Raw genomic sequence first — 26,791 nt, 5'->3', positions numbered from 1 at the left:
TAATACCCATAGTGAAGCAATATAAGTACCTCGGCGTACACATAAAAGAAGGAAAGAATTACTCAGGCAACCACCAAGATAATCTGATAATAAAGGGGAAGCGGAATGCAGCAATAATGAAACACAGAGCACTGTGGGGCCACAATAAGTATGAGGTGGTGCGTGGAATCTGGAAAGAAGTAATGGTGCCAGCGCTAACATTCGCAAATGCAGTTATATGCTTAAAATCGAATATCTTGTCGGGTTTGGAAGTTAACCAAAGATCAGCAGGCCGGTTGGCTTTGGGAGCCCACGGTAATACTACAAATGAGGCAGTGCAGGGTGACATGGGTTGGGCCTCTTTTGAAGTCAGAGAAGCACAGAGCAAAATTAGATTTGAAGAGAGGCTCAGGAACCTGGATGAAAATAAATGGGCGGCTAAAGTGCACAAGTATCTCTACATGAAAAGCGTAGACACAGAATGGAGGAAGAGGTCAAGGAAGTTGGCAACCAAGTACAGGATAATCGAAACTGCAAATAGACAACCAGGAGTCATCAGAAAGAAAGTGAGACAAATAGAGACCGTGAATTGGATGCAAAGAATGGAAACGAAAAGGACAATGGAGATTTACAAGAATGAGAAGAAAGAAATTAGAAGGGAAAATCTGTACGATAACACAAAGGGCAGTGCCTTGCTATTTGAGGCTCGAGCCGGTTGCCTAAGGACGAAAACATATCGGAACAAATATTCGGAACTAGATGAGACATGTGTATGCTGCAGTAAAGATCCAGAGACCACTCAGCACATCCTAATGGAATGCGACGGGATCCACCCAGCGAGAACCGCAGGTAACGTGCAACTCCCTGAAGCGCTTGGGTTTACAGTGGAAGGAAACATAAACAGATCAGCCGTAGAGATCAGCAAGAGACGATTAGAGTACTGGTGGAAAAAAAGCAGGGAAAAGATGGATACGACCTGATCTCTTAAAATCATAGGCAGCGGTACAAGGTAAATTTTTGAAAAAGAAAAATACTGAGAGGTATACAAAAATGCTAGATAAAGCACATGTATAGTATACCTGATTAAATCAAGCAGGCTAGGTGACTATTTGTCGCCGCCCCGTTTCAAAGGGGATGCCAATAAATCATCATCATCATGCTCTCCCTCCGGGAAGGCGCCGCGGGAGAGATTTCGCGTCTTGCTTGCACGCCTTTTGTCCGCACACGTGGTAATATAAATGTGTCGAGGTCCTTGTCGTGTTGCATGTGGCACTCTCCCGCTCAACTGTTGCGTGCCGCTATGTGTTACTAATGCAAGAACCATTAATCCGGTACCCCGAGTTTCCGAGCGACGTAGAACGCCGTAAAGCATGGCCGAAAAACATTTCGCGACAGGAACAAGTGGCAACGAGGGACACGTTTTTAATTGGTGTGTTCGCTTCACTTCACCGACGGCCACACCGAGGAACTGTGTAAGGTGTTTCTAAGCAAATTGTTACAGCCGCTACTGGCGAACTGGGACCTGAACGGAACTGTGAAGTGGTTAAAACTCGCTTACAAGCCTCCGTCACGGAAGGTGGTACAATGTTAAAGCTGTTGGACGAGGCACTTTTTCCGTGGCTTCACATCGTGTAAATAAAGAAAATAATTGGCACAGCTTCCCTCGATCTTTTTTATGTACGCGTTTGTAAGAAGTTTCATATTACAGGGTTCTTTTTTTTTCTTTTTTTCTTACCATTGCAAGTGCTCTGTTCACGGCGAACAACTTTTTTTTCACTGCATCGTCTTTGCATAAATGTTAATGCCACGCGCCGGCAATGGGGTTGAATGTACGAACCGTTATAAACTGCTACCTACACCATTTTGCTTAGAAAGGTGAAACTAAAGAAAGCTAGCATAAATAGTTATCAGTGGCGCACCGCCGGGGGGGGGGGGGGAGGTCGGGTGTTCTTACCCCCCCTATGCGTCCAGTCCAATGTGTACCTTCAGCGCTCTGTTCACATTGTCATTACAATTCAGGAGGTGTCTTGAAGTCGAATTTTCCTTATTAACAAAAACACTCTATCACTATCTTGTATTTATTCATTCACTCTTAAATTACTTTGAGTAAAACGCTGAATAAAAAAAAAAACATCGTAATCATTCTTGGTGTCATTATCATAATTATTATGCATTTTAGTTGCTGTTGCGTGCCTCTGGCTAAAGAAGGAAATTGCATGTTATGCAAAGTGCTTGTTCCCCCCCCCCCACCACAAAAATTAACCCCCTCCCCCCTGGCAGAGATCCTGGGTGCGCTACTGATAGTTATACAAACCTATGTCATTATGCTTCGGTTTGCAGATGACATTGTCCTATTGAGCAATAATGGAGACGAATTACAACAAATGATTGAGGACCTTAATCGAGAAAGTGTAAGAATTGGGTTGAAGATGCATATGCAGAAGACAAAGATAATGTTCAATAGCCTAGCAAGGGAACAAGAATTCAGGATCGCCAGTCAGCCTCTAGAGTCTGTAAAGGAGTACGTTTATCTAGGTCAGTTACTCACAGGGGACCCGGATCATGAGAAAGAAATTTACAGAAGAATAAAATTGGGTTAGAGTGCATGCGGCAGGCATTGCCAAATCCTGACTGGGAGCTTACCACTGTCGTTGAAAATAAAAGTGTACAATCATTGCATTCTACCGGTGCTAACATATGGGGCAGAAACTTGGAGGTTAACAAAGAGGCTCGAGAACAAGTTAAGGACCGCACAAAGAGCAATGGAACGAAAAATCTTAGGAGTAACGTTAAGAGACAGGAAGAGAGCGGTGTGGATCAGAGAACAAACGGGGGTAGACGATATTCTAGTTGACATTAAGCGGAAAAAATGGAGCTGGGCAGGCCATGTAATGCGTAGGATGGATAACCGGTGGACCATTAGGGCTACAGAATTGACACCAAGAGAAGGGAAGCTCAGTCGAGGACGGCAGAAAGTCAGGTGGGATGATGAAGTTAGAAAATTCGCAGGCGCAAGTTGGAATACGCTAGCGCAAGACAGGGGTAATTGGAGATCGCAGGGAGAGGCCTTCGTCCTGCAGTGGACATAAATATAGGCTGATGATGATGTCAGTAGGCACGCTTTTGGAAGCAGTTTCATTTAACGTATTGCTTTCTGTTTTCTTAACCAGCAAACAAGCACGTCAAGCGAGGCAAGTAAATAAGCCCCCTCAACAAAAGCGCCCACTGCATCAGCAGTACTGCCTCTCGATAAAGAACTCGCCAGTTCTCTTGAACTGCGGTCATAAGGCTCGAAGCCAGCGGCAGAAGTGCGCCGTCCTGGCCCAGGGTATATTGATACCCTTGCAGGCAGCGTTGATATTTTACTTTATATTTTGGAAACAAAAAGCACAACTCTCGCGTCAATAAAATGTAAACACGATGCGCGGCCGCTGCGCGAAGCATGTGGACGGCCCGAAAGAAACGCTCCCACCCGCGCGCCTGTCCCGTTGCAGTGGCGCCGCTGCGGTGGCGCGGAGAACTAGGCGCCTGACACCGGTTTCGGGCGACATGGCAGGCCGCACCTCGTGCGTTTCATCAAGCGGCCGTGGTAGAACACCCAGTTGGCCAGCATAATCGTCGGGTCCCATTTGTTGGAGGCACTTACACGCGCATACGAGGCGATCCAGTCTGCTAGGTTAAGCTGGTTGGTGCCGCAGAACATTCCTGGATCCCGCGGCTGATCCAGGACGTACAACCGTCGGGGTTGTAGGCATTGATGTGTGCCACGCCATTTCGGGTCCTGTCTCGTCTGTCATATGTTGTCCAGTGCGATAGGTGACGACCACTGCGCAACTGCGTTGTTGTCACTCGTTGTTACCCCGCATCTCTCAACAATTTCTTACGATGCGGAAGTCACAGATAAAAATGTATTGACAATATATACAAGAGCGGCAACGATACATAAACGAGATGCCTGTCAGATCGATTCCACCGCCACACTTGAAATCGTCTTCTTCGGACTGGCGCCACTCTCGGTTGCGCCGTAACAATATATTTCATTCTCAAACAGGTATACCGCGTGAAAGGTACTTGCTTCCTCCTGATTATGTGTTTTTATGACGAGACCAGGTCAACAAGATTAAAGAAATAAGGTGCAAAACTGTTAGATTTGATGTCATTTTTTCCCCGCCTATTTCGGATTCGAACCTGCTAACCCGAGATGTCGCCACCACTACCGGAACTGACTACTTTCTTTCGTTGCTCCAGTAGTGCATTTACGTGGGAAATGATGCGAAAAGGAATTTTTCGAACTCAAGGAACATTTTTCTTGTAATTGCTAGGCCCTGTGACGTATGTTTATTCTAAAATTATTGCGTTCTATTTTTGTGGTTCATCCTTGCAGTGTTTTCATGTGTTTCATGCACATGATAATTGACGTGTATTTTTTTCTTTGTTTCCCCTTTATCGGAGCAAGCACTTCTTGCCGCTAGGTTGCGCGTCATGCACTAGAATGGGGGACGCCGAGGGTGAAGCGTTAACATTGCAGCGGCGCCGCCGTAACTCCGGCCAATAAACGTTGGCTCCGGCTGTTTCCGCAGCGCTCATTGGCTGAGGCGAGCTCAGTAGATGTCTGCTCGACGCACCGTCGTTGTTGCGTCGTTCGCACTCTTTCTGCCGCTCTTTTTCCAGTTTCTTTACAATAGATCGGTGGGGAATAATATCAGTGTTGCCGCCACCGAGTATCCGCCTGTCAGAGCTCCATGCAGCTGCGGTAGGGTCTCCGACGCGACAAGCATCCGGCCGGTGCGCGGTGCCACTCGTTTGGAAGAAAGCGACTGTCGCGCCACCAACTTTTCAATAATAATAATAAAAAGAAGCCTCAGCGGGGAGCCTGCGTTGGACCCACTTCCCCAATCTAGTACACTCGAGCGTCATGCATTTCGGGGTCCACGCGCTCGCGGCGCTAGATTGCACCGAGTGCTCTTACACGCTTCACACATAAGTCATTTTGACGGTGGCAATACGTGGCGTCGCTATATTGGGTCGATGATAACGCACTGCCGTCAAAAGTCATGGTGAGCTGGGTTCTGCCGCATTTTATCAACTCCCACGATTCACTTTTTTTTTACCGATGCACTCAAGTAGCGTCAGTCATTTGTTTGGTCAAGTGGTTGATCAGGCTATTCAGGTCAATGAAACAAGTGAATGAAACACTTCGTGCCGCTCTGACATTGATATACCCAGAAACTGATCTTGTGTGTGCAATCCTGAACAAAAGTGTACCTCTATAGTAATTAATTAACATAATGAACACATATTGAAAGTAGCACACTGAAGAGCTAAAGCTTGGCGGGTGACTGCAGTCACGCAAATCATTCTCGTAGGATGAAGCATTTGAAGGATGTTATTACCCACGCTCCTCTGCAATAATCATTGGTATTGAGCGTGCAATAGAAACAAAATATGGAAAGCTAAGACAACGCTCGTCCCCGCGTTGTTGCGCGACCTGTGGATATTTTGCACCTATCTTCTTGATGGCTCTCTTTCCAAACTGGCTAGTAAACTACTGATGTACTCTCTTATCGACATAGTTTGGTCAAAGGTTGGGACACGGCATTTGTTTTTCATGGCTAAGAAAGTGAGTGAAGCACATTGATCGCAAATAAATAAATAAATAAATAAATAAATAAATAAATAAATAAATAAATAAATAAATAAATAAATAAATTGTTGCGCGATATTTGCGCACTTGCGTTCGCAGGTATAGCTTAATAATAAACGTGGCTCCCCTGTTTCCTGCAGAATCTCAGTGGGTGTCCCTGGGTGTGGTGTGTGTCGTATTTGTGCTGCTGCCGGTGTGGACGTACGCCACCTACAAGAACGACCACACACGCGGCGTGCTGTCCTACGGCTGGCCGCCCATCATCAGCGCCATGCTCATCTCCAGGTGCGCCCCAGGACGCTGTCTGCGCGCTCGATACTTTTGCGCGACTGCGATGACCGAAGGCGCTCGAAGAGCAACTAACAGTTGCCCGGGGGTTGCGACAAAAGCGGCAAACGCGCGAAGCTAGGAAACACAACAGTATTTACTAGCCGCGATAAAGCATTACAATACGAGTACTACAGTCGAGCACGCAAGCAGCAAATAACAGCATTGTCGCATGACTTTGTTGTGTTCATGGCGCGTGTTGCGTGCGCGGTTACGTGACACTCGAGCACGGTGCGAGACGGTTGGTGGCGTGGTGCTCCGCAACGGACGGCGCTTCTCATAATGGCCACTCATGCGACAATGGATATGACAAGAACCCAACAGTAGTGCTGTGCGAGCGGGCTTGGTCGGCGCCGTCGCCGGGCTGGCGTTATTAAAATATAGTTCTATTAACATGACGAGCATATAGAAAGAAAACACACGAAAAGGTTAAATACAGTACCGCTTCGAGGCACAACTTGCACAAATGCAACTGCCTGTTTAAGGAACGCGTTGCTGCGATTTTGGTTAGCCGCCCATAACAACGATGATTTCGATTAAATTGAGCTCTTCGTTTTAACTTGCTTAACGGAACTGTTATTGGAAGACGGCAGTCACCTGCGGTTCAACCGGCATACAAGCTAGTGCAGTTGTACAACTGTGCCGAGCGCTTCAGAGTCTAGAGGAAAATTGTCTGAAAATTGTCTCTCCTGCGGCGTTTGCGTGTATCAATGTATATAATGAGCATATTGGTGCGGACCTTCGTTGGCGCGTCGTGGGAGCAATTAAATTATTTCAAGAGAGAATAGTTGAGATCACAAAGAATTGCAGTTTCGTGAGAGTACCCGGATAGTTTTCACCCAGTGCGTGCTAAAGAGTTGGACCAGCCTGCAGAAAATTGGCCTGGAATTGCTCACTGTAACTTTTCATTCCGCAGAAACCTTTCGGGCATGCGCTTGTCTGTTCCTGTGCTTGTTCCTGCGAACATTTATATCTTGCGCGAAATAGGTTTCGAAACTTGACACATAGCATAACTACGTTATATTTAACGCATTAGTAATTGCTGTTTTTGAATGAAAGGACTATTCTAAGGTTTTCATGTCCTTGAGCAACGTGTTTCCTTTATGTGAGTGCAATTAAGTTCAACAAAGTGGAACACTTCCGTTTTTGTTCGCGTTTCACTAAGGCACTGCACAGGAAGAAATGAATAAAGGATGCCTGTATACAGTTATTTTCTGTCGTCCTCTCTTTTGGAGCCTCAACTGTTCGGTTAAGCCTCAGAGACGTTCGCGCCGCCTTGCAGAATATTTTGAAATCGATTTTAATCGAATGCCTTGATGAACTTCTTTTTTCTTCTCATACGTATCTATTCAGACTCCCTGATTCAGCGTGTTGTTGTTTCTCATGTAACATGCCATTTAGCATTTCTGAAACCGCTTACTTTTCAGCAATGCTAGAACAGTTAAATTTTATTTCTATTAAATTCGTCGTGGCCAATCCCATATGGTTTTCGTTGGGAAGAAGGGTTGCAACAACAGATTCGAGAGCCCAACCAAATGCTTTGCAGTCGTCAGCAGAACTCATCAGTGCTCCCCGAATTTTTTTTTGTTTTTGCCGCGAGGCAGGCCTAGTACAACAATTCTTTACATCGAAGCTGTCTATGCCTAGGATCCGGGATTTCATGGGGTCCGCGCGGAAAAACTCTTCCCTAAAACTCTCCCCTAAACAGTGAGAGTGAAAGAGCCAACAACAAAAGCAAACACATATCACCGCTGGTCAGCTTCGCTGGTCATCCACCTTCACAGAGTGAAATGAGTCATAGTTTTTTTTTTTTGGGGGGGGGGGGGATATTTCTTGTCGCTGGGTTAGGGTAGTGATAGGGACAAACATTTCATCATAAAAATGTATGGTATAGACCGCCATTCTAAGCAAGTTGAAATAAGCCTTGTTGATGCAAAACCCATTCGTAATCAACACAGCAAGCTTACTACACACTGCGATGAGGCGAGGGTAATGTAGTGGTGTTAGTTTACAGGTGGGGAGGGAAGGGGCGGGGGGCTTGGAGGCGATAGGTAAGTTATATGCATGGGTAAAATGAGTGTAAGCCATGGACGATGAAATAAGCCACATTGCTTTGTCACAGAGACATTTCACGCACAAGCCTTGCAACGTGCCACACGGCGACATTCCTGGGCCGCATAACTGAATAAGAAATGGCCGCCTTCGTAGACTGCTAGATGAGCTTGGTGATTCTGCGTTGCCGAAGATGTCACAGCGGGCCGGTGTACACCGAAAAACGATGGGGGCCTTTTTTGCCTGTCAGAAGGACTGCCTGCTGTGCTAGTTGGTCTGACATAGTTACTTTCAGATATAGCGCAAATAAGTACACACACACGAAGAAGAGACGACAGACGTGGACGAGCGCTGTTTCTCACCTCGCATGGGAAAGGGGGCGTGATCTTATAAAATGGAGGGTTTGGCAATTGTAATAAACAGTTGGTAGTAGCGCTCGTCCGCGTCTGTCGTCTCTTCTTCGTGTGTGTGTGTGTGTTGTGTGTGTGTGTGTGTGTGTGTGTGTGTGCGTGTGCGTGTGCGTGTGTGTGTGTGTGTGTGTGTGTGTGTGTGTGTGTGTGTGTGTGCGCGCTATATCTGAAAGTAACTATCTTTTGCCTGTGGTAAGGTAAAGCTATCGCTTGCAATGGACCATAGAATATTTCGTGTGGATATGTTTCTGGGTCTACATGCTTCCGAGGTGTGCGCTTAGCTGGATGGCGTTTTACTTGTAGGAAGCTATGCTACATGTTTAACTGGTACGTGTTTTATTTATTTATTTATTATTTATTTATTATTACCCTCAGGGCCAGAGGCATTAAAGAGGGGAGTGGGTTACAGCAAATGAACATAAAAACAATAATGAAAAAGCAGTTAGAACGTTCAAGTACAAAGGCTTCTGATTATACAGTTTTAGCTAGGGTTAAATCGTCGTAAGAAATTGGTAGCAAAGTACGATAGTAAAATGGTAAATACGAAATGCACTTAGGTTACAAACATATAGTAGGAAAAATGCTTCGATTATACAATGTTAGCTAAAGCCGCTCGAAACCTTTGGTTAACGTGAATGGATACGATTTCAGCGGGAAGGTGGTTCCATTCCGTGGATGACCGAAGGAAAAATGATTGCAAAAAAGTTTTAGTGTGACATGATTCGAGACCAACCTTAAAACGATGGTCGATTCGAGGCGATATGTATTGTGGCTGAAAAATGAAATCATTGCGCAGTGTTGAATGATGGTATAGCTTGTGAAAAAGAACTAGGCGTGCGATTTTGCGACGAGAAGAAAGTAGACTAAGCGAAAGGTTAGTTTTCATGGCAGATACACTTGCTGTTCTATTATAATTACGTAAGATGAAACGAACTGAATTATTTTGAACGAGTTCTAATGACTTAATTAGTTTATCAGTGGCAGGATCCCAAACAGCACATGCACATTCTAGTTTCGGACGTATAAGGGTAGTAAAAAGAAGCATTTTTAGGGATGAAGGGGCAGTTGAAAAGTTACGGCGCAGGTAGCCAAGCATGCGGTTAGCATTGCTAATTACGTAGTCGGTATGAACATTCCAAGATAAGTTAGCAGAGATATGCACACCTAGGTATTTGTAAGAGTTAATCATTTCCAAGGGAACGTTATTTAGATAATATGTATGCATGTTGTTAGTTAGTCGGGATACACGCATCACTTTACATTTGCCAACGTTTAGTTCCATTAACCAATCTTTGCACCAATTAGCTACAGTAGTTAGATCAGACTGCAGGTGGTTAGGGTCTTCTGCATTAGTTATTTCACGAAAGATAACACAATCATCAGCAAATAAGTGAATGTTAGATGATAGAGAGGAAGGGAGGTCGTTAATATAAATGAGAAACAAAAGGGGCCCGAGCACTGAACCTTGCGGTACACCGGAAGTTACGCTTCGAAGTGGTGAGTTATGGCCGTTTGCGGTTACAAATTGAGTGCGATTAGATAGGAAGCATTCAATCCACTTCAGGATGTTAGTGTCAAGGTTCAGCTGACTTAGTTTATAAAGTAAAAGTTTATGACAGACCTTATCAAATGCTTTAGCGAAGTCTAAAAAAAATGCAATCTGCAAATGATGAACGATCGAGAATACGATGTAACTTATGCGTAAAGATTGCAAGCTGAGTTTCACATGAAAATGTTTTTCTAAATCCATGCTGAGCTGGTGTGAAAAATGCATTTGATTCAAGGAAGTTAACAAGATGTTTGAAAATTATATGTTCGAGCAACTTACAGCAAGTACTTGAGAGTGAGATAGGACGATAATTGGCTGTTAGATTTTTGTTACCTGACTTATGCAGTGGAACCACCTTCCCGATTTTCCATTGGCTAGGTTGAGCAGACGTATCCAGTGATTGCTGAAAAAGTTTGGTTAGGATAACAGAACTAACGGCGTTTGTATTTTTTAGAAATTTATCGTTAATAGAGTCGTAACCAGGTGATGAGTTTTGATTCAGGGAATCGATTAGTTTTGCAACGCCAGCAGTTTCAACTCTCACTGGAGGCATAGCTACGTAATCGTACTGGCGAGTAGGAGGTAGGCGGTCACTGCAGGAAATGGAAAAAGTTTGAACAAATGTGTCGTTAAGAGTGGCAGCGCACTGTTCGTTAGGGTTATGTGATCATTGCGCAAGGGCTTGATTACACTCCAAAACTTTTTAACGTTAGTCTTTAACATAGATGGAAGCACGTTAGATAGAAAATTAGATTTAGCGTTCTTTAGGGCTGTTACGTACGTGTCGAATGCGGACTTATAAGCAGACAAACGTGTGTCAGTTGGCGAGCGTTTTGTAGAACGGTATAGGCGTTTTTTGCGGTTACGTAGGCATTTTAGATGGGCATTGAACCAAGGAGCATCAGAATTGGAGGTGATGATGCGAGATGGGATGTACTTTTCAGTTAGTTCCTGAACTTTAGCGGCGAACATGTCCCAATTAAGCTGAATCGGACGATTTTCGAAATCCGGCAAGAAAGTGTCTAGAAATACAGTTAATTCGTTATTTTTGGCGGTAAAGTTTGCTTTCTTGTAAATATGTATAGTTTTTCTGAGTTTACTTGCTTTAGGTGTAGAAAGGTTAATTGAAAATGCAAGTAGGCAGTGATCGCTTAAACCAGGTAAGTGTGTAATCTCCGAAATTGTGTCGGGGTGGGATGCCAAAACTAGGTCAAGGGTATTTGCGGCGTTAGAAGATACACGTGTAGGTTGAGTTACTAGCTGTGACAATGAAAAAACTGAGCACAAGTCTAGAAATTCCTTAGCTTGGGCTGAAAAGGGAGCGAGTGAAGATGATTTATCGTTCCAGGTTATGTTTGGTAGATTAAAGTCGCCCAGGAGTAAGATGGGAGATGAGGGAAAACGCGTGCGAACAAGATTAATACTATCGTGCAGTTCATGGAAAAACGTAGGTGGTGCAGAAGGTGAGCGATAGCACACGCCTATGATGAATTTTTTGTGACCAACAGCTACGGAAGCCCAGACAGCTTCTAGATCGTCGCTCGTACAAACCACAGAAGACGGAATATCATTTGAAATTGCCAAAAGGACGCCACCTCCTCTACGCGCAGTACGGTCGCAGCGATAAACACGGTATTGCGCAGCACCGTGGAACACTTCAGTGTCAGTGACATGCGCAGGCAACCATGTTTCGGTAAGTGCAATGATTTTTGCAGAACATGTGTCGATTGCAGACGATAAAGAATCGTATTTATTGGACGCACTTCTGACGTTAGAATATAAAACGGAAACTTGAGGCAATGAAGAAAATGAACCACTGCCCCTCGCGCTTTCCTAGATCGGAGGACGGGACGGAACAGGGCTTGCACGTTCTACATTATTACTGCGTTGCTTAAGTTCTTGAATTTCATCAGAATTGGCGTTGTACACGTACGATTTTCCGTTCAGGATCAACTTATCATAGCGCAATTTGAAAGGTTCAGAAGAGGCTTGGCTCTTACCGAATGCTATCAGCTTTCTTCGCGCGGTTCGTGTAGCAACTGAGAAATCTTCACTTATACTGATGTTTTTGTGCTTGAATTGGCTGCGCAGAGACAGTAGTTTTTCTTTGGTTTTGAAGCTTGCAAACTTCACAATAACAGGACGGGATTTATCAGGCATAAATGAACCAAGGCGGTGCACGTTGGATTGCGTCTGCAGGAAATGTGTCGGTAATACTACTGATTACTCTGGTTATATTTGATTCTGTTTCTTGCCAAGTTTCGATATTATCAGGGAGACCATGGAAAATTAAATTGTCGCGGCGCGATCGATCTTCCAATTCGTTTAAACGGGATTCAAAAAGGTTATTCCGAGCGCTAACTTCTTCAATTGTTTTTGTCATGCTAGAAACTTTCAAGCTGACATTATCAATGTTTTGCGACTTTTCCTCTAGTGCGTCTAGCCTTTTCATAATACCAGACACTTTTGATTCAAGACCCGCCGTGGTTGCTCAGTGGCTATGGTGTTGGGCTGCTGAGCACGAGGTCGCGGGATCGAATCCCGGCCACGGCGGCCGCATTTCGATGGGGGCTAAATGTGAAAACACCCGTGTACTTAGATTTAGGTGCACGTTAAAGAACCCCAGGTGGTCCAAATTTCCGGAGTCCCCCACTACGGCGTGCCTCATAATCAGAACTGGTTTTGGCACGTAAAACCCCATAATTTAATTTTTAACTTTTGATTCAAGCGATTTTTGTCCACTTTTTATGGCCTTAACATCAGCAGTAATCTCCGTCTGGAACTTTGACGTTTGTAAAGAACGCCAAAGCGGGAAGGTGGTTGCACTGTTGCACTGGTTCAAGCAGGTACGACGGCATGATGATGGTGGTATCACAACAGATACATCACTGCAGCTACTCTCTGACGACTACGCAATGATGACATAACAACGGCGGCATAATCATGATTGAATGAGGACAGCATGATTGCACTAGAATGACGTCGATGAAGGCTGCATGACGACAATGGGTTGAGGCTTCCGAATTGCTGATCGTGGGAAAAAGTGGGTTTCGTCCGAAAGGCGAACCATCGATTGCGATAGCAAATGCGTAGACAGCTATCCGAAGTAAGAATAGTAGTGATATTGGTTGCACAAGCATGGAAGCACTCGCTTATTATCAAAATTAACCAAGCACACTGTCAGCGCGCACAGGCAAACGTGCGCACACCACACTTTATGTCCGCGGACACTCGCTGTCAAAACGCTGGCGTGAGGAAGCGCGAAAGCAGCGAGCGAAGTGCTGTCTATCGCTTCAACACAAATTGAGCGGCGAGCACGCACAAAGGTATGAGCCGTCGTCACACCTACACTGAGCCCCCAGTGCAGATCACTGTCAAGATAGGGCGCGCGCGACCGCGCAGTGCGCAGGTGCTGTCGAAGTACAATGCCGCCCCCCTCCCTCTCCTCCCCCGGGGCCTTTCGCGCCAGGGAAGACGGCGCGCTTCCTCCCCGCTTTCCCCCCTGGCGCGCGCGAGATTGAACCGCCATTGTCGGCTCCCCTCATGCGCTTTCACTCGCACCTACAGCATGCGGCGCGCGGCGATGGTGTTATCGCCGTTGGACTTTATACGGAACATCACCGCGACGGCGACGGCAAAAATGTTCCTGGAGTCTCCATACAATTGCCGTTTGCAATAAAACGACAGCATGACGGCGGCGGCTTCACGACAATGATATGACAACCACTGTGGAACCACGAAGGTGCATCGACGACGGCATGAAGGAAATGCGAGGATGAAGTTACGACGATCACGACGATATCACAACGGATGCATGACGACGACTGTATGACGACGATTACATGGCAACGATATGAGGACAATGAGGTGACAACGAGCGCATGTCCGGAGGATTATGTCCCCCTTTTGCTTTGTCTTGCTGACAAATCTTGTATTTTTTGCAAGATAATGCAAGTGGCGGTAAAGAATGTCTCTATTTGCGGCTCTTCTACTTTTCTGTAGCTTTATAATATTGTGCGTACACAGTGATTGCGTCATCCTTCGGGATGGCAGGCGCACGTCCCCTGCACTTTCCCGTCGATGCAGTTGAGCAAACTGGGACTCGACCGGTTGGCGCCTTCATTGCCACGTCTGTCACCGACGTGGAGCTTCCAGATTCGGCTGATAACTCCACGGTGACTGAGATGGATTCCGACAGTAGCAGCTTTACGCTGTTGAGTCGTACCGCCTGAAAACGAAGTTGCACCGGACATCTGAGTCAGCTACAAAGACTGTTGCCAAACCTGGCGTGTTGCGCCGGGCACCAGCAGCTTGTGTGTTGCCTCCAGAGAATGTTGACAAACCTGGCGTGTTCTCGGTGGCCTTTATAGCCACAACGGAGACGGCTAATTTGAATACCATTAACAGACAGCAGCTGATCAGGTGGCTTCGGTACAAGTCCAAGAAGTCAGAATAAACGCATGGAAGAATGTCCTTACCGTAGATTTGAAATCTCATGCGTCAGTGGACAAGCTGAAAGAAATTGGAGTGCTAGGTGGTATGCCGGTGCGCCCCTATCTCTCATGGAAAACGGACTTCCACTGGAGGTTTTCCGGATGTAGACCCTGAAATAACTGACAGCGACCTGCGTTTGCTCATCAATTCTACGGCCCGGATAGTTGACATTAATCATTTCGGCCCCTCACTGTGTGTAAAAGTAGTTTTTGAAACCGACTCTATTCCATCCCACGTCAAGGTGGGATATATCTGCGGTATCCTGTCCGCCTGTATGTTCCCAGGCCTGGTAAATGGCAGAAATAGCGCCTGACCTATCGTTTCCTACTTTTCTGTCTAAGTCTTTGTTTTCCTGTTAGCGCAACCATGTATTCCTCAGATCTCAACCAACTCACCCAGCAACAAGTTCGACTCAAGTACAACAAGGTTGGCCATGTGAGTGCTGTTTGCAGAAATGACGTATCCTGCCGTCGACGCGGCGGCTCGCATCAGCATGACACTTGCACGACAGAGACCATCACGTGTGCAAACTGCTTGGATGCTCATGAGGCGACGGATAAAGACTCTTCTATTATGAAGAACGAGAGACTCATCCTGAAGATGTTTTGTAAAAGACAATACAAGTAACCAAGAAGCGACTGCATGTATTCGTCGCCGCAAACATCGTTCCCAACGCCGACGCCCGGAGTCACACACCACTAGTCTGGCTCAGCCACCGTCACAGCAACTTACAGCTCAGCTGTCTCAACAGCTTGAGCCACAGAATGATAAGGTGTCGCCTGCTGCAGCGCCCCATATTACCACGGTGGCTCAGAAAGATGGGGGTATATTATCCACCTCCTCTAATGTTGAATGGCCTGTTCTGTCAGCAAAGGCCGTCGAAGCAACACGCCCAAGATTACATGCTGATCCAGCTGACAATATGGACAAGCCAGAAGGCCAGCAGGTGAACACTCTTCTGAAACAACTTGAACATTCCATGCGCATGCTGCTTTCAGGCCTTTATACGCCAACAGCAAGGCTCGTTAATCAGTTTATGGACGCAATTAAAGGCGCCGGTTGTTCGTAATCGTATTTCTGCTACCAATTGATTATGTGGGCTGTGGCGCAGAGCTGATAAAAGGGCTGCCTTTGAGTCACAGAATAAGCCCATCGATTTGGTGATTGTTCGTGCGCATAAAGCACTGTGCTACGGAGGGCGGCAAGTTCAGACCCTGTCGATGTTGTGATGTGGCTGACCTGGAACTTCTTGCAGAATAATGATGACGGAATAACTACCGTACCAGTAGAGCTGGTCAGAGCCGAAGAGATGCAATTACAACTTTTACCGGGTTTTAACCGACGAGAAGAAACATTACTGTGTCGCCTGCGAATAGGAGTTCCTTTAATTGGAATGGCGGACAGTGCCAACTGCAGCACATGTGGTGTTGAGGAAACCACCAGACGTCGCTTATGTGACTGCCGCAGATACAAGATGAAAGGCGTGCCCGTCGGACAGCTTTGGGGCACTTAGACAACAGGCCTTTTACGGAGAAGATCTTGGGCCCGTGGCCTCATGCTTCTATGTGCGGGGGTACAAAGGCGCTGCTGCGTTTTTGAAGTGCATTGGCCTGTATGACTGCCTGTGACGAAACTCAGCGATGAACGCTTGACTGTGTAAATGTGCAGGGTTTCAACTTCTCTCTTTCTTCTCCTATTTCAATCCCTTTTCCCCTTCCCCAGTGCAGGGTAGACTACCGGGCTCAGCCTGGTTAACCTCCCTGCCTTTCCCTTATGACGTTTCTCTCTTGGGCGCAATTGAGCCGGTCTTGTCGGTACTGCAGTAATTCGTTATGGCGCTACCACACAGACTCTCCTCTGTGTCGATGCACATACGTCGCATTGCAGTGATGCAGTGGAATGCCTGAGGCCTGTCTAGTGACATCCGACAGCGCGTCCAGAAAAACCGCTTCCCTGCTAGTGATTGTGATATGTGAGCCCAACATGGTTTCTGCTTTCCGCCTTTCTGGAGATGTACTGCTGTGGTCTCTATAAGCCGACCAAACCACCAAGGTGATAGTGTGCATACGCCGAGATGTTTCACACTACAGCCATGTCCTCCAACCTCATAACACCAGCCACTACACTGCTTGACGTTAACGCTTGGCGGTTACATTCCACCCAGAGAACGAATGCATGACGATGGCTGTATGACGACGATGGCATGGCGACGATATAAAGACCATGGGATGACGATGGTCGGATGACGAAACGCTGGTGACGACGATGGAACGAACACGACGGTATCACAACGAGTGCATGGCGACGACTGTATGACGACGATGGCGTGGTTACTATGTAAGGTATGATGATTACTGTGGGATCACGATGGTGTTCGTCGTCGGCATAACAGTCGGAGGACCAAGTTTTAATGACGACGATAGAACGACGGTACCAGAACGAATGCATGACGATGGCATGGCGACGATGACGATGGTCGGATGATGAAACGTCGGTGACGACGATGGAATGAACACGACGGTATCACAACGAGTGCATGGGGACGACTGTATGACGGCGATGGCGTGGCTACTATGTAAGGTATGCCGATTACTGTGGGATCACGATGGTGTTCATCGTCGGCATGACAGTCGGAGGACCAAGTTTTAATGGCGACGATAGAACGACGGTACAAGAACGAATGCGTGACGATGGCGGTATGACGACGATGGCATGGCGACGATGTAAAGACCATGGGATGACGACGGTGAGATGATGAAACACTGGTGACGACGATGGAACAAACACGACGGTATCACAATTAACGAGTGCACGGCGACGACTGTATGGCGACGATGGCGTGGCTACTATGTAAGGTATGACGATTACTGTGGGATCACGATGGTGTTCGTCGTCGGCATGATAGTCGGATCACAAAGCTATAATGACGACGATAGAACGACGGTACCAGAACGAATGCATGACGATGGCTGTATGACGACGATGGCATGGCGACGATGACGACGGTCGGATGATGAAACGTCGGTGACGACGATGGAATGAACACGACGGTATCACAACGAGTGCATGGGGACGACTGTATGACGGCGATGGCGTGGGTACTATGTAAGGTGTGCCGATTACTGTGGGATCACGATGGTGTTCATCGTCGGCATGACAGTCGGAGGACCAAGTTTTAATGGCGACGATAGAACGACGGTACAAGAACGAATGCGTGACGATGGCGGTATGACGACGATTGCATGGCGACGATGTAAAGACCATGGGATGACGACGGTGAGATGATGAAACACTGGTGACGACGATGGAACAAACACGACGGTATCACAATTAACGAGTGCATGGCGACGACTGTATGGCGACGATGGCGTGGCTACTATGTAAGGTATGACGATTACTGTGGGATCACGATGGTGTTCGTCGTCGGCATGATAGTCGGATCACAAAGCTATAATGACGACGATAGAACGACGGTACCAGAACGAATGCATGACGATGGCTGTATGACGACGATGGCATGGCGACGATGACGACGGTCGGATGATGAAACGTCGGTGACGACGATGGAATGAACACGACGGTATCACAACGAGTACATGGGGACGACTGTATGACGGCGATGGCGTGGCTACTATGTAAGGTATGACGATTACTGTGGGATCACGATGGTGTTCGTCGTCGGCGTGACAGTCGGAGGACTAAGTTTTAATGACGACGATAGAACGACGGTACCAGAACGAATGCGTGACAATGGCTGTATGACGACGATGGCATGGCGACGATATAGAGACAATGGTAAGACGACGGTCGGATGATGAAACGTCGATGACGACGATGGAACAAACACGACGGTATCACAACGAGTGCATGGCGACGACTGTATGACGATGATGGCGTGGCTACTATGCAAGGTATGACGATAACTCGGGCATTACGATGGTGTTCGTCATCGGCATGAAAGTCGGAGGGCCAAGTTTTAATGGCGACGATGAAATGACAGTAACAGGATAAATGCATGGCGATGGCTGTATGACGACGATGGCATGGCGACGATATAAGCATAATGGGATGACGACGATAGAACGATAACATCACGACGATGGTATCACAACGAATGCATGGCGAGTGCGTCATGATTTTAGGGGGTGGGGCCGTTTTAAAGCCTAATAGCGGAATAAAAATGAAATTGATTTCATGATTACGAAAAGTTCACGCAGCTGTATTTCGATCAATTTACGCAAGTGACCGGTCGAATACAAGCAATTACTACAAAACTATTGCTAGTAGTAAGTACAAACAATACCAATGACTAACACTACATGAATAAACACAGGATTATCAAAAATTGAAAGGAAGCGCACATAAAGTAAAGTATAACAGGAAATCAAGGTATTGCTGGGTATAGTGCTTGCATTAAAGCAAGGGTCTGACGGAATCCCGTCTGCTCAGGGAGGTTCATAGTTAGTAGCACGCACATCAGTGGTAAAATATACTCAGTTCAAAGACGTTTCGGCTGTGGTGGAGCCGAAACGCCTTAGTTCTTGCATATTTTGTCCAAGTTTAATGCAAGTTTTATGTCAAGGATTCATCATAGTCATCAGCCTATGTTTATGTCCACTTCAGGACGACGGCCTCTTCCTGTAATTTCCAATTACCCCTGTCTTGCGCTAGCGGATTCCAACTTGCGCCTGCAAATTTCTTAACTTCATCAACCCAGCTAGTTTTCTGCCGTCGCCGGCTGCGCTTCCCTTCTCTTGGTATCCATTCTGTAACTCTAATGGTTCACCGGTTATTCATCCTACGTATTACATGGCCTGCCCAGCTCTATTTTTTCCGCTTAATGTCAACTAGAATATCGCGTATCCCCGTTTGTTTTCTGATCCATTCCTGTCTCTTAACGTTAGGCCTAACAATTTTTGTTCCATCGCTTTGTGCGGTCCTTAGCTTCTCGAGATTCTTTCACGAGAACTTAACGAGAACCTAACCTCCAAGGGACGTATGCTGAAACGCGCCATTTCGGCGATATTTCGCTTTTTGCCTTCAGATGCGGGCTGATTGGCTGGTTGAGCAAAATTGAATGACGTCTGGCTCAACCAGTCAATCAGCTCATCTCATTTTGCAAAACAGCCAATCAGCACGCATCTGAAGGCGAAAAGCGAAATATAGTCGAAGTGGAACGTTTCAGAATACGTCGCCAAGTTTCTGCCCCATATATTGGCACAGGTAGAATGCAATGATTCTACAATCATTTCAAAGGTGTACTGGACTGGACTGGACGGGACAAACTTTATTTGGGTCCTGCAGGACGCGCTTAGGGCGTAGTGGGCGTCTCCCACGTAGGGACCGACAGGGAATACCTGGCGGCCGCTTCGTGGGCCTGCTGGACGGCCCATTGCTGGTCGGCGAGAAGCGAGCTTCTGAGGGACTTCTCCCACTTGTCCGAGGTAGAGTCGGGATGAGCGTTTCTACACTCCAAGAGCATGTGTGCGAGTGTCGCCGTGTATCCGCACGAGGGGCACATGTCGCTGGGGTACGCGTCAGGATAGAGAACGTAGAGTTTGGCGGGGTTTGGGTACGTGTCTGTTTGTAATAAGCGTAGGGTTAGCGCTTGCGGTCTGTTAAGTTTGGGGTGTGGGAGCGGAAAGATGCGGCGTCCAAGGTAGAAGTGTTTGGTGATTTCATTATACGTAATGGGTGCATCCCGGTTGGTCTCTATCTCGGCGAGGTGGGGTTGCCCTGGGACGGCGCGGTCAGTAAGCGCACGCGCTGCGTCGTGGGCGATCTCGTTGAGGTTTGGCGGGGCACCCGGCACCCGTCCGAGATGGGCGGGGAACCAGATGACGGTGTGGTGCTTGAGGGTACTCTGATCCGCGCTGCGGAGGATACGTAACGCTTGGTCCGAGACGACACCGCGTTCGAAGGCTTTGATGGCCGGTCTGGAGTCGCTATAGATGACATTCCGTTTGCTGGCGAGCATAGCTAGGGCTATGGCTACTTGCTCCGCTATTTCGGGCTCTCGAGTGAGGATCGTGGTGGAGTTGAGGATCCGCTGCGAGGATGAGACCGCGACCGAGGCGAAGGCTCGGTTGTTGCGATAGGCAGCGGCGTCCACGAACGAGACATCGTTCCTTTTCATGTCTATGCGCCTGAGAAGGGCGGTCGCTCGCGCAAGGCGCCTGCCTCGGTTTAGGTCGGGATGCATATTTCGCGGAATGGGAGCGATCGTGATAAGGTCTCGGATCTCGCGGGGGACCGGCGTAAAATCTGGGAGTACAATCATTTAAAATGTAGTGAAGAAGAAGAACAGGGAGCAAGCAGTAGTGGGGCGCTCTCATAGATGTAGGGCGTGAGCGCAGATCACGAGCTCTTGGCGCCGAGACCGTTGCTCTCTTGCGACTGTACTGGTTTTTCGCCTGCCGCTTGCCGTTAGTAAATCTCTTTATCAAAGTGGTTTTATCAAAGTGGTGGAGGCGCTGGGTACCCTCTTCAAACCTGGAACTCCGAAGCCGGACGTTGCCCACCACTGACAATGATGTTTATTTGCATCAGTACATGACGCATCAGTACATGACGCGAGGGGCATGCAGAAAAAGCTGCCACATGGACAGCTTGACGAAGCCGCAGGCCCCCGCATTGGTGTTTGCGCGGCATTAGCAAACACAATGGCATCATTGTTTGCAAATGCCATTTGCACAAAAAGAAGCATCGCGAATCATGCAAAGCAAATGAAGAAAAAAATTGTGTCCTAACAACAGGGCATATTAAAAAGAAAAAAAAAAACATCTCCAACCAATAAGGACAAATAAGCAATGGTAGGCATAACGGTATCGCAACGGTTCGAAAAAAAAAACGAGGGCGAGAAAGATATAATCAAAACCACAAGCCGTAACAATAACATTTCTCATACAGACTAAACAAACGAAAGAACCAAGAATATAATATACACAATGGGACTAGTTAGTTTCGATGAGGGAAAAAAAATTGCGAAAGCCAGGGAAAAAAATTTAGTGCAGGCAGAAATAACTAAAGAGAGTTTTCAAAGAGGTATTTCCCAATCCATTGGTTTCATTGTGCATTTATTCAGTATCCTTGGCAGATTGTTACGAAGAGTTCGCACTGCTCCGACAAGGCTCCGACAAGACGCCACCCAGCAAGACGCAGCCCACGCTCCGTCGGTCATCGTGTCAAGCGTGCTGCGCCAGCGCGACCTCGCTTTCTTTAGCGGCACCGATGACCATGACGTAGAAGATTGGCTATCGTCGTTTGAAAGGGTGAGCGCGCACAACAAGTGGGACGACGCGACGAAACTACGCAACGTCCTCTTCTACCTAACAGACGTCGCGAACCTCTGGTTTCGCAACCATGAGTGGGACTTCGCCATTTGGACCACTTTCAAGACGAGCTTCGCGGAAGTGTTCGGTCGCCCCGCGGTGCGCAAGCTTCGCGCTGAACAGTGTCTACGCGGACGTGTGCAGCAGCAGGGTGAGAACTTCACGAGCTGTCATTGACTTGTGCAAGCGCGTGAATCCTTCTATGATTGAGCAAGACAGGATAAAGCACATCATGAAAGGCATAGACGACGACGGCTATCAGATGTTGCTCGCCAAGGACCCACGCACCGTGTCTGAACCCGTGACCTTGTGCCAGAGCTTAGACGAACTACGTAAGCAGCGCGTCCTAGCTCGGCGGCAAACGTCAACAGACGATTCCCTCGCTGCGTTGACCATCGGCGGCGACCACACGGCGACCACACAGATTAAGGAGCTTGTCGCTCGACAGCTTTCATTTTTTTCCGACCGCGCAAGTGTCTACGCCCTCTCTGACTCCAACCATCCGACAGGTGATACAGGAGCAGGTCACCGAGGCTTTGCCATCTGCCTTTCAGCCGACTGCTGTCACCGCGCCGCTATCATTTGTGGTGCCGTCTGCTGCTCCGCCGACTCCTGTTGCAGCGCCTCTGACGTATGCGGATGCCGTCATGAAGCCACGTCCTCAACCAGCACTGACCCCTCAACCACCAATTTGACCACCAGCGACGGCGCTTTTTGGGGGCGCAGCCACAGTACGCAAATCCTTGGCGCACTGCAGACAACCACCCGATCTGCTACGGTTGCGGAATTCCGGGTCTTGTTGCGCGCTTCTGTCGCCGACACTTCGCGGCGACCGCGGGCACACCGAGATATTCTGACTACTCCTTCCGACCTCCCTATCGCACGCAGCCAGAACGAGAGTCTGAAGCATACGCCCGTGATCCCCAGCCCACTTCCGATGCCGAACCTTTTGCTGCTCGTCGGTCCCCCTCACCGCGCCGCCGTTCTCTTTTGCCTATGCGTCGCCGGTCCAATACTGGCGAGGCGGAAAACTGACTACCGCAGCTTCTGAGACACGAGCTACGCCGTCGTCAACCTGTCTAAGTGCTCGCTTGTCCCCCGCCAATGTTATTGAAGTGTTTGTTGACGGTGTACGAACTCTTGCGCTTGTGGACACAGGCGCCGCTATTTCTGTAAAGAGCCATACGTTTTGCCGTTATATCCGTAAAGTGCTGACGCCACCTTCAGGGGTTTCTCTCCGTACTGCGAGCGCACAATATATTCAACCCGTTGCAGCATGTACGGCCAGGGTGCTCGTACAAGACGTGATCTACAGCGTTGAGTTCCTTGTGCTGGCCTCGTGTTCCCATGACCTGATCCTCGGGTAGGATTTTTTGTCCCGTAACCACGCTGTTATCGACTGCGCTCGTGCTAAGGTAGAGCTCGTTGTGTTTCCTGAGATGCCTTCCGCCCATGTGGCCGGTCCTGGGGATAGAAAGCTTGTCGCCACCGCCGATATTGACCTGCCACCTCAGAGTGCCGTCATTGTTCCCGTTTCCTGTGCCGCCCTTTCCGACGCCACCGTTCTGTTCACGCCATCTGACTTGTTTCGTCGCCGCCACAGTACGTCACTGCCTTTTGCCATCCTCGTGCTTCATCAGGACAATCCTGGACTACTTGTTTGCAACCCCAACTCCGGCCCTCTGACTTTGTACCGAAATGAAACGTTTGACCACGTTCAGCCTGTAGACGCTGCTGTTGTCGTACCTCTTGATCCCTCTGAGCCTGAGACTCAGCATCCGCTCAGCATCCGCTCAACACCCTCACCCCTCACCTTGCGTCCGACGCCGTGCTCTCGGATTCTTTTCACCGTTCCATCGACAGCGACCTCGATCCGTCTGCCCGGACGTAGCTTCTTGCCCTTCTACACGAGTTCCGCACTTCGTTTGACTTACCGCAAGCGTCACTAGGCCGAACTAATGCGGTTGTTCACACGATTGACACTGGGCCTCACGCTCCTATGCGACAGCGCCCCTACCGTGTGTCACCTGCGGAACGTCGTGTCATTACGGAGCAGGTTGACGACATGCTGCAGCGCGAAGTCATTACGCCTTGTTGCAGCCCCTGGTCCTCTCCTGTTGTACTGGTCAAAAAGAAATATGGCTCTATTAGATTCTAAAAAGGGCACAGATTCTCAGACTCTCCGGCACCACGGCGGGCAGACGACTCCTAACAGAGATGGGCGTCCCCCCAGCTAAAGTCAAAGACTCCTACCAGGGCCTTCCGAAAGAGCAGAAAGACCACATCGTCATATCCCCCGCCCCACGCAATATGCATCCCCAGCGCAACGTGGAAAGAAGGAAGGCCAGGGCCGTGGCGCTCCTACGCCGGGCGACAGAACTCCCTGGCGGCAGCTGCTTCGTTGACGCGGCCCAATATGGCAACAGCAAAAATTTCGCAGTAGTGTCCATCAACCACAAGGGTTCGACCGTTAACGCAGCTTCGGTACGAGGCACGTCGTCATGTGCGGCCGAGCAAGTGGCCATTGCCTTGGCCCTCCTGGACGAGAAACATGCCAACATCTTCAGCGACTCCAGGGCAGCCATCCGCGCCTTCAACGTTGGCGCCGTGTGTAAAGAAGCCTGTCGCATCCTCGACGGCAAAGGCATTTCTACCCACACTCTCACGTGGTTCCCCGCTCACATGGGATCCATCATGGGAGGCCCCACAAACCTCAACGAGCTGGCCCACTCCAAGGTGCGAGGTCTCGCTTTCCGCGACCATGGAGAACTCCCCGGCCGGCCAGGAGTGGTGAAGAACAGAGATCAACCGACAACATACAATGAAATTACGCAGCACTTTATCTCGGCAAGAGAGACTTTCCCCTTCCTCACAAGAAGTTAAATAGAGCGCAGGCATTGACCCTCAGATTATTGCAAACAGGCTCGTATCCCAGCCCGGCTTTATTACACAAGCTTTATCCCGACACTTATGCCAGTAGTTCTTGCAGGCACTGCAATGACTTCGCTAGCTTAGACCATATGCTCTGGTGTTGTTGCCCCTCGTTACGAGGCACGGAAGAAATAAATGAGGACAAGTGGCTCTCCGCTATCAAGAGCCTCCATGCCGGGGCGCAACTATGGGCTGTCCAGAGGGCCCACGATGCGGCGGTCGGGCATGGCTTGACTGTCCCAACGTGGGAGCGGCCCGCTGCGCGCTGAGCCGCGTACCTCAGGACGTTCATTAAAGTTTTACATCCATCCATCCATCTATTAGATTCTGTGTGACACTACCGACGCCTGAACAAGACTACTCGCAAAGACGTCTATCCTCTTCCTCGAATACACGACGCCCTCGATTGCCTTCAAGGTGCCAAATTTTTTTCTTCCCTCGACGTGCGATCGGGATATTGGCAGGTCCCTATTGCGGAGTGTTATCGTCCCAAGACGGCGTTCGTCACACCGGATGGCCTGTATGAATTTACCGTGATGCCTTTCGGACTTTGCAATGCGCCCGCAACATTCGAACGGATGATGGTCGGCATCTTACGCGGTCTGAAATGGAAGATATGTCTGTGCTATCTGGATGACGTTGTCGTGTTCTCAGCCGATTTCGCTACACATCTCTCTCGTTTACGCACAATTCTACGCTGCCTTACAAACGCACGCCTTCAACTCAACCTGAAGAAATGTCACTTTGGGGCTCGCCGGCTCACCATCCTCGGCCACGTCGTCTCCAAAGATGGCATTCTCGCTGACCCGGACAAACGACGTGCTGTTGCCGAGTTTCTGAAGCCTTCTACCCTCAAAGAACTTCGAAGCTTTGCCTCCTATTTTCGTCGCTTCGTCCGACATTTCGCCTCCATCATCGCACCGCTTACGAAGCTCCTCGCCGGTCCAGCGACCTTTCGCACTGGACACCGGCCTGCCACGACGCATTTGCGACACTGCGCCGCCTACTTACTTCGCCCCCCGTGCTACACCATTATGACCCTGCTGCGCCAACCTAAATACATACTGACGCCAGTGGTATCGGTCTTGGTGCAGTTCTCGCGCAACGGAAGCCCGGCTTCCCTAAGTATGTTGTGGCCTATGCAAGCCGCGCCCTCACCAAGGCGGAAGCGAATTATTCGGTCACCGAAAAAGAGTGCTTCGCGATTGTATGGGCATTAGGAAAATTTCGCCCCTATTTGTACGGCAGGCCTTTCGACGTTGTAACCGACCATCATGCACTCTGCTGGCTGGCTTTCCTCAAAAATACCTCTGGTCGTCTCGGTCGATGGTCTCTTCGTATTCAAGAATTCGACATTCGCGTCGTTTACCGATCCGGGCGCAAGCATTCTGACGCCGATGCGCTCTCTCGTTTACCCGTCAAATCCGAAGCAGGGCCCCCTTCAGCGGTCGACTTTTCCCTGGATGCTCTCACCATCACCGACATGCCTTCGGAACAGCGCAAGGACCCATGGATCGCGTCCCTCTTGAAAGTTCTCTGCGCCTCTTCACCCGCTAGCCAACCCCGTGCCCTTCGTCGTCAAGCCAAGCATTTCGCAATACGCAATGCACTTTTATACCGCCGCAACTACCTGGAGGACGGACGTAATGGATGCTGGTCATACCCAAGCACTTGCGAGCCGATTTGTGTGCATACTTCCATGCTGATCCGCAACATGCCCATGCTGGCGGGCTGAAAACGTATCAATGGCTCCGCCAATGCTACTACTGGCGTGGGATGTACACATTTGTCCGTAAATATATACGGTCTTGTTCCGCATGTCAACAATGGAAGACGTTTAACCATACACCCGGTCAGCTGCAGCTTTTACCATGTCCTGCCCGCACTTTTGAACGCATTGGAATCGATCTTTATGGACCGCTTCCGTGCTCTGTTGCTGGAAATCGCTGGATGATTGTCCCGGTGGACCATCTCACCCGACACGCAGAAACAGCTCCACTCCCTGCGGCTGGTGCTCGTGACGTCGCTTCCTTCATATTACGCCATTTCATGCTCCGTCATGGTGCCCCACGGG

At 48.6% G+C, this 26,791-nt stretch overlaps 1 protein-coding gene across 2 annotated transcripts in view; it reads left to right on the top strand.

Moving 5' to 3' along the window:
• LOC119462588 (solute carrier family 41 member 1) overlaps positions 1-26,791 on the top strand; it is a 520,047-nt gene that overhangs the window by 300,087 nt on the left and 193,169 nt on the right. For both annotated transcript variants that reach the window (XM_049672745.1, XM_037723922.2), the window contains one exon: positions 5,764-5,908. In XM_049672745.1, the coding sequence (XP_049528702.1) occupies positions 5,764-5,908 (145 nt within the window). The remainder of the gene's footprint in view (positions 1-5,763; positions 5,909-26,791) is intronic.

The sequence above is a fragment of the Dermacentor silvarum genome, chromosome 8 (assembly GCF_013339745.2).
Source record: "Dermacentor silvarum isolate Dsil-2018 chromosome 8, BIME_Dsil_1.4, whole genome shotgun sequence".
Lineage (NCBI taxonomy): Eukaryota > Metazoa > Arthropoda > Arachnida > Ixodida > Ixodidae > Dermacentor > Dermacentor silvarum.
The sequence above is the reverse complement of the archived record's forward strand: the minus strand, read 5'-3'. Positions and strand labels throughout refer to the sequence as shown.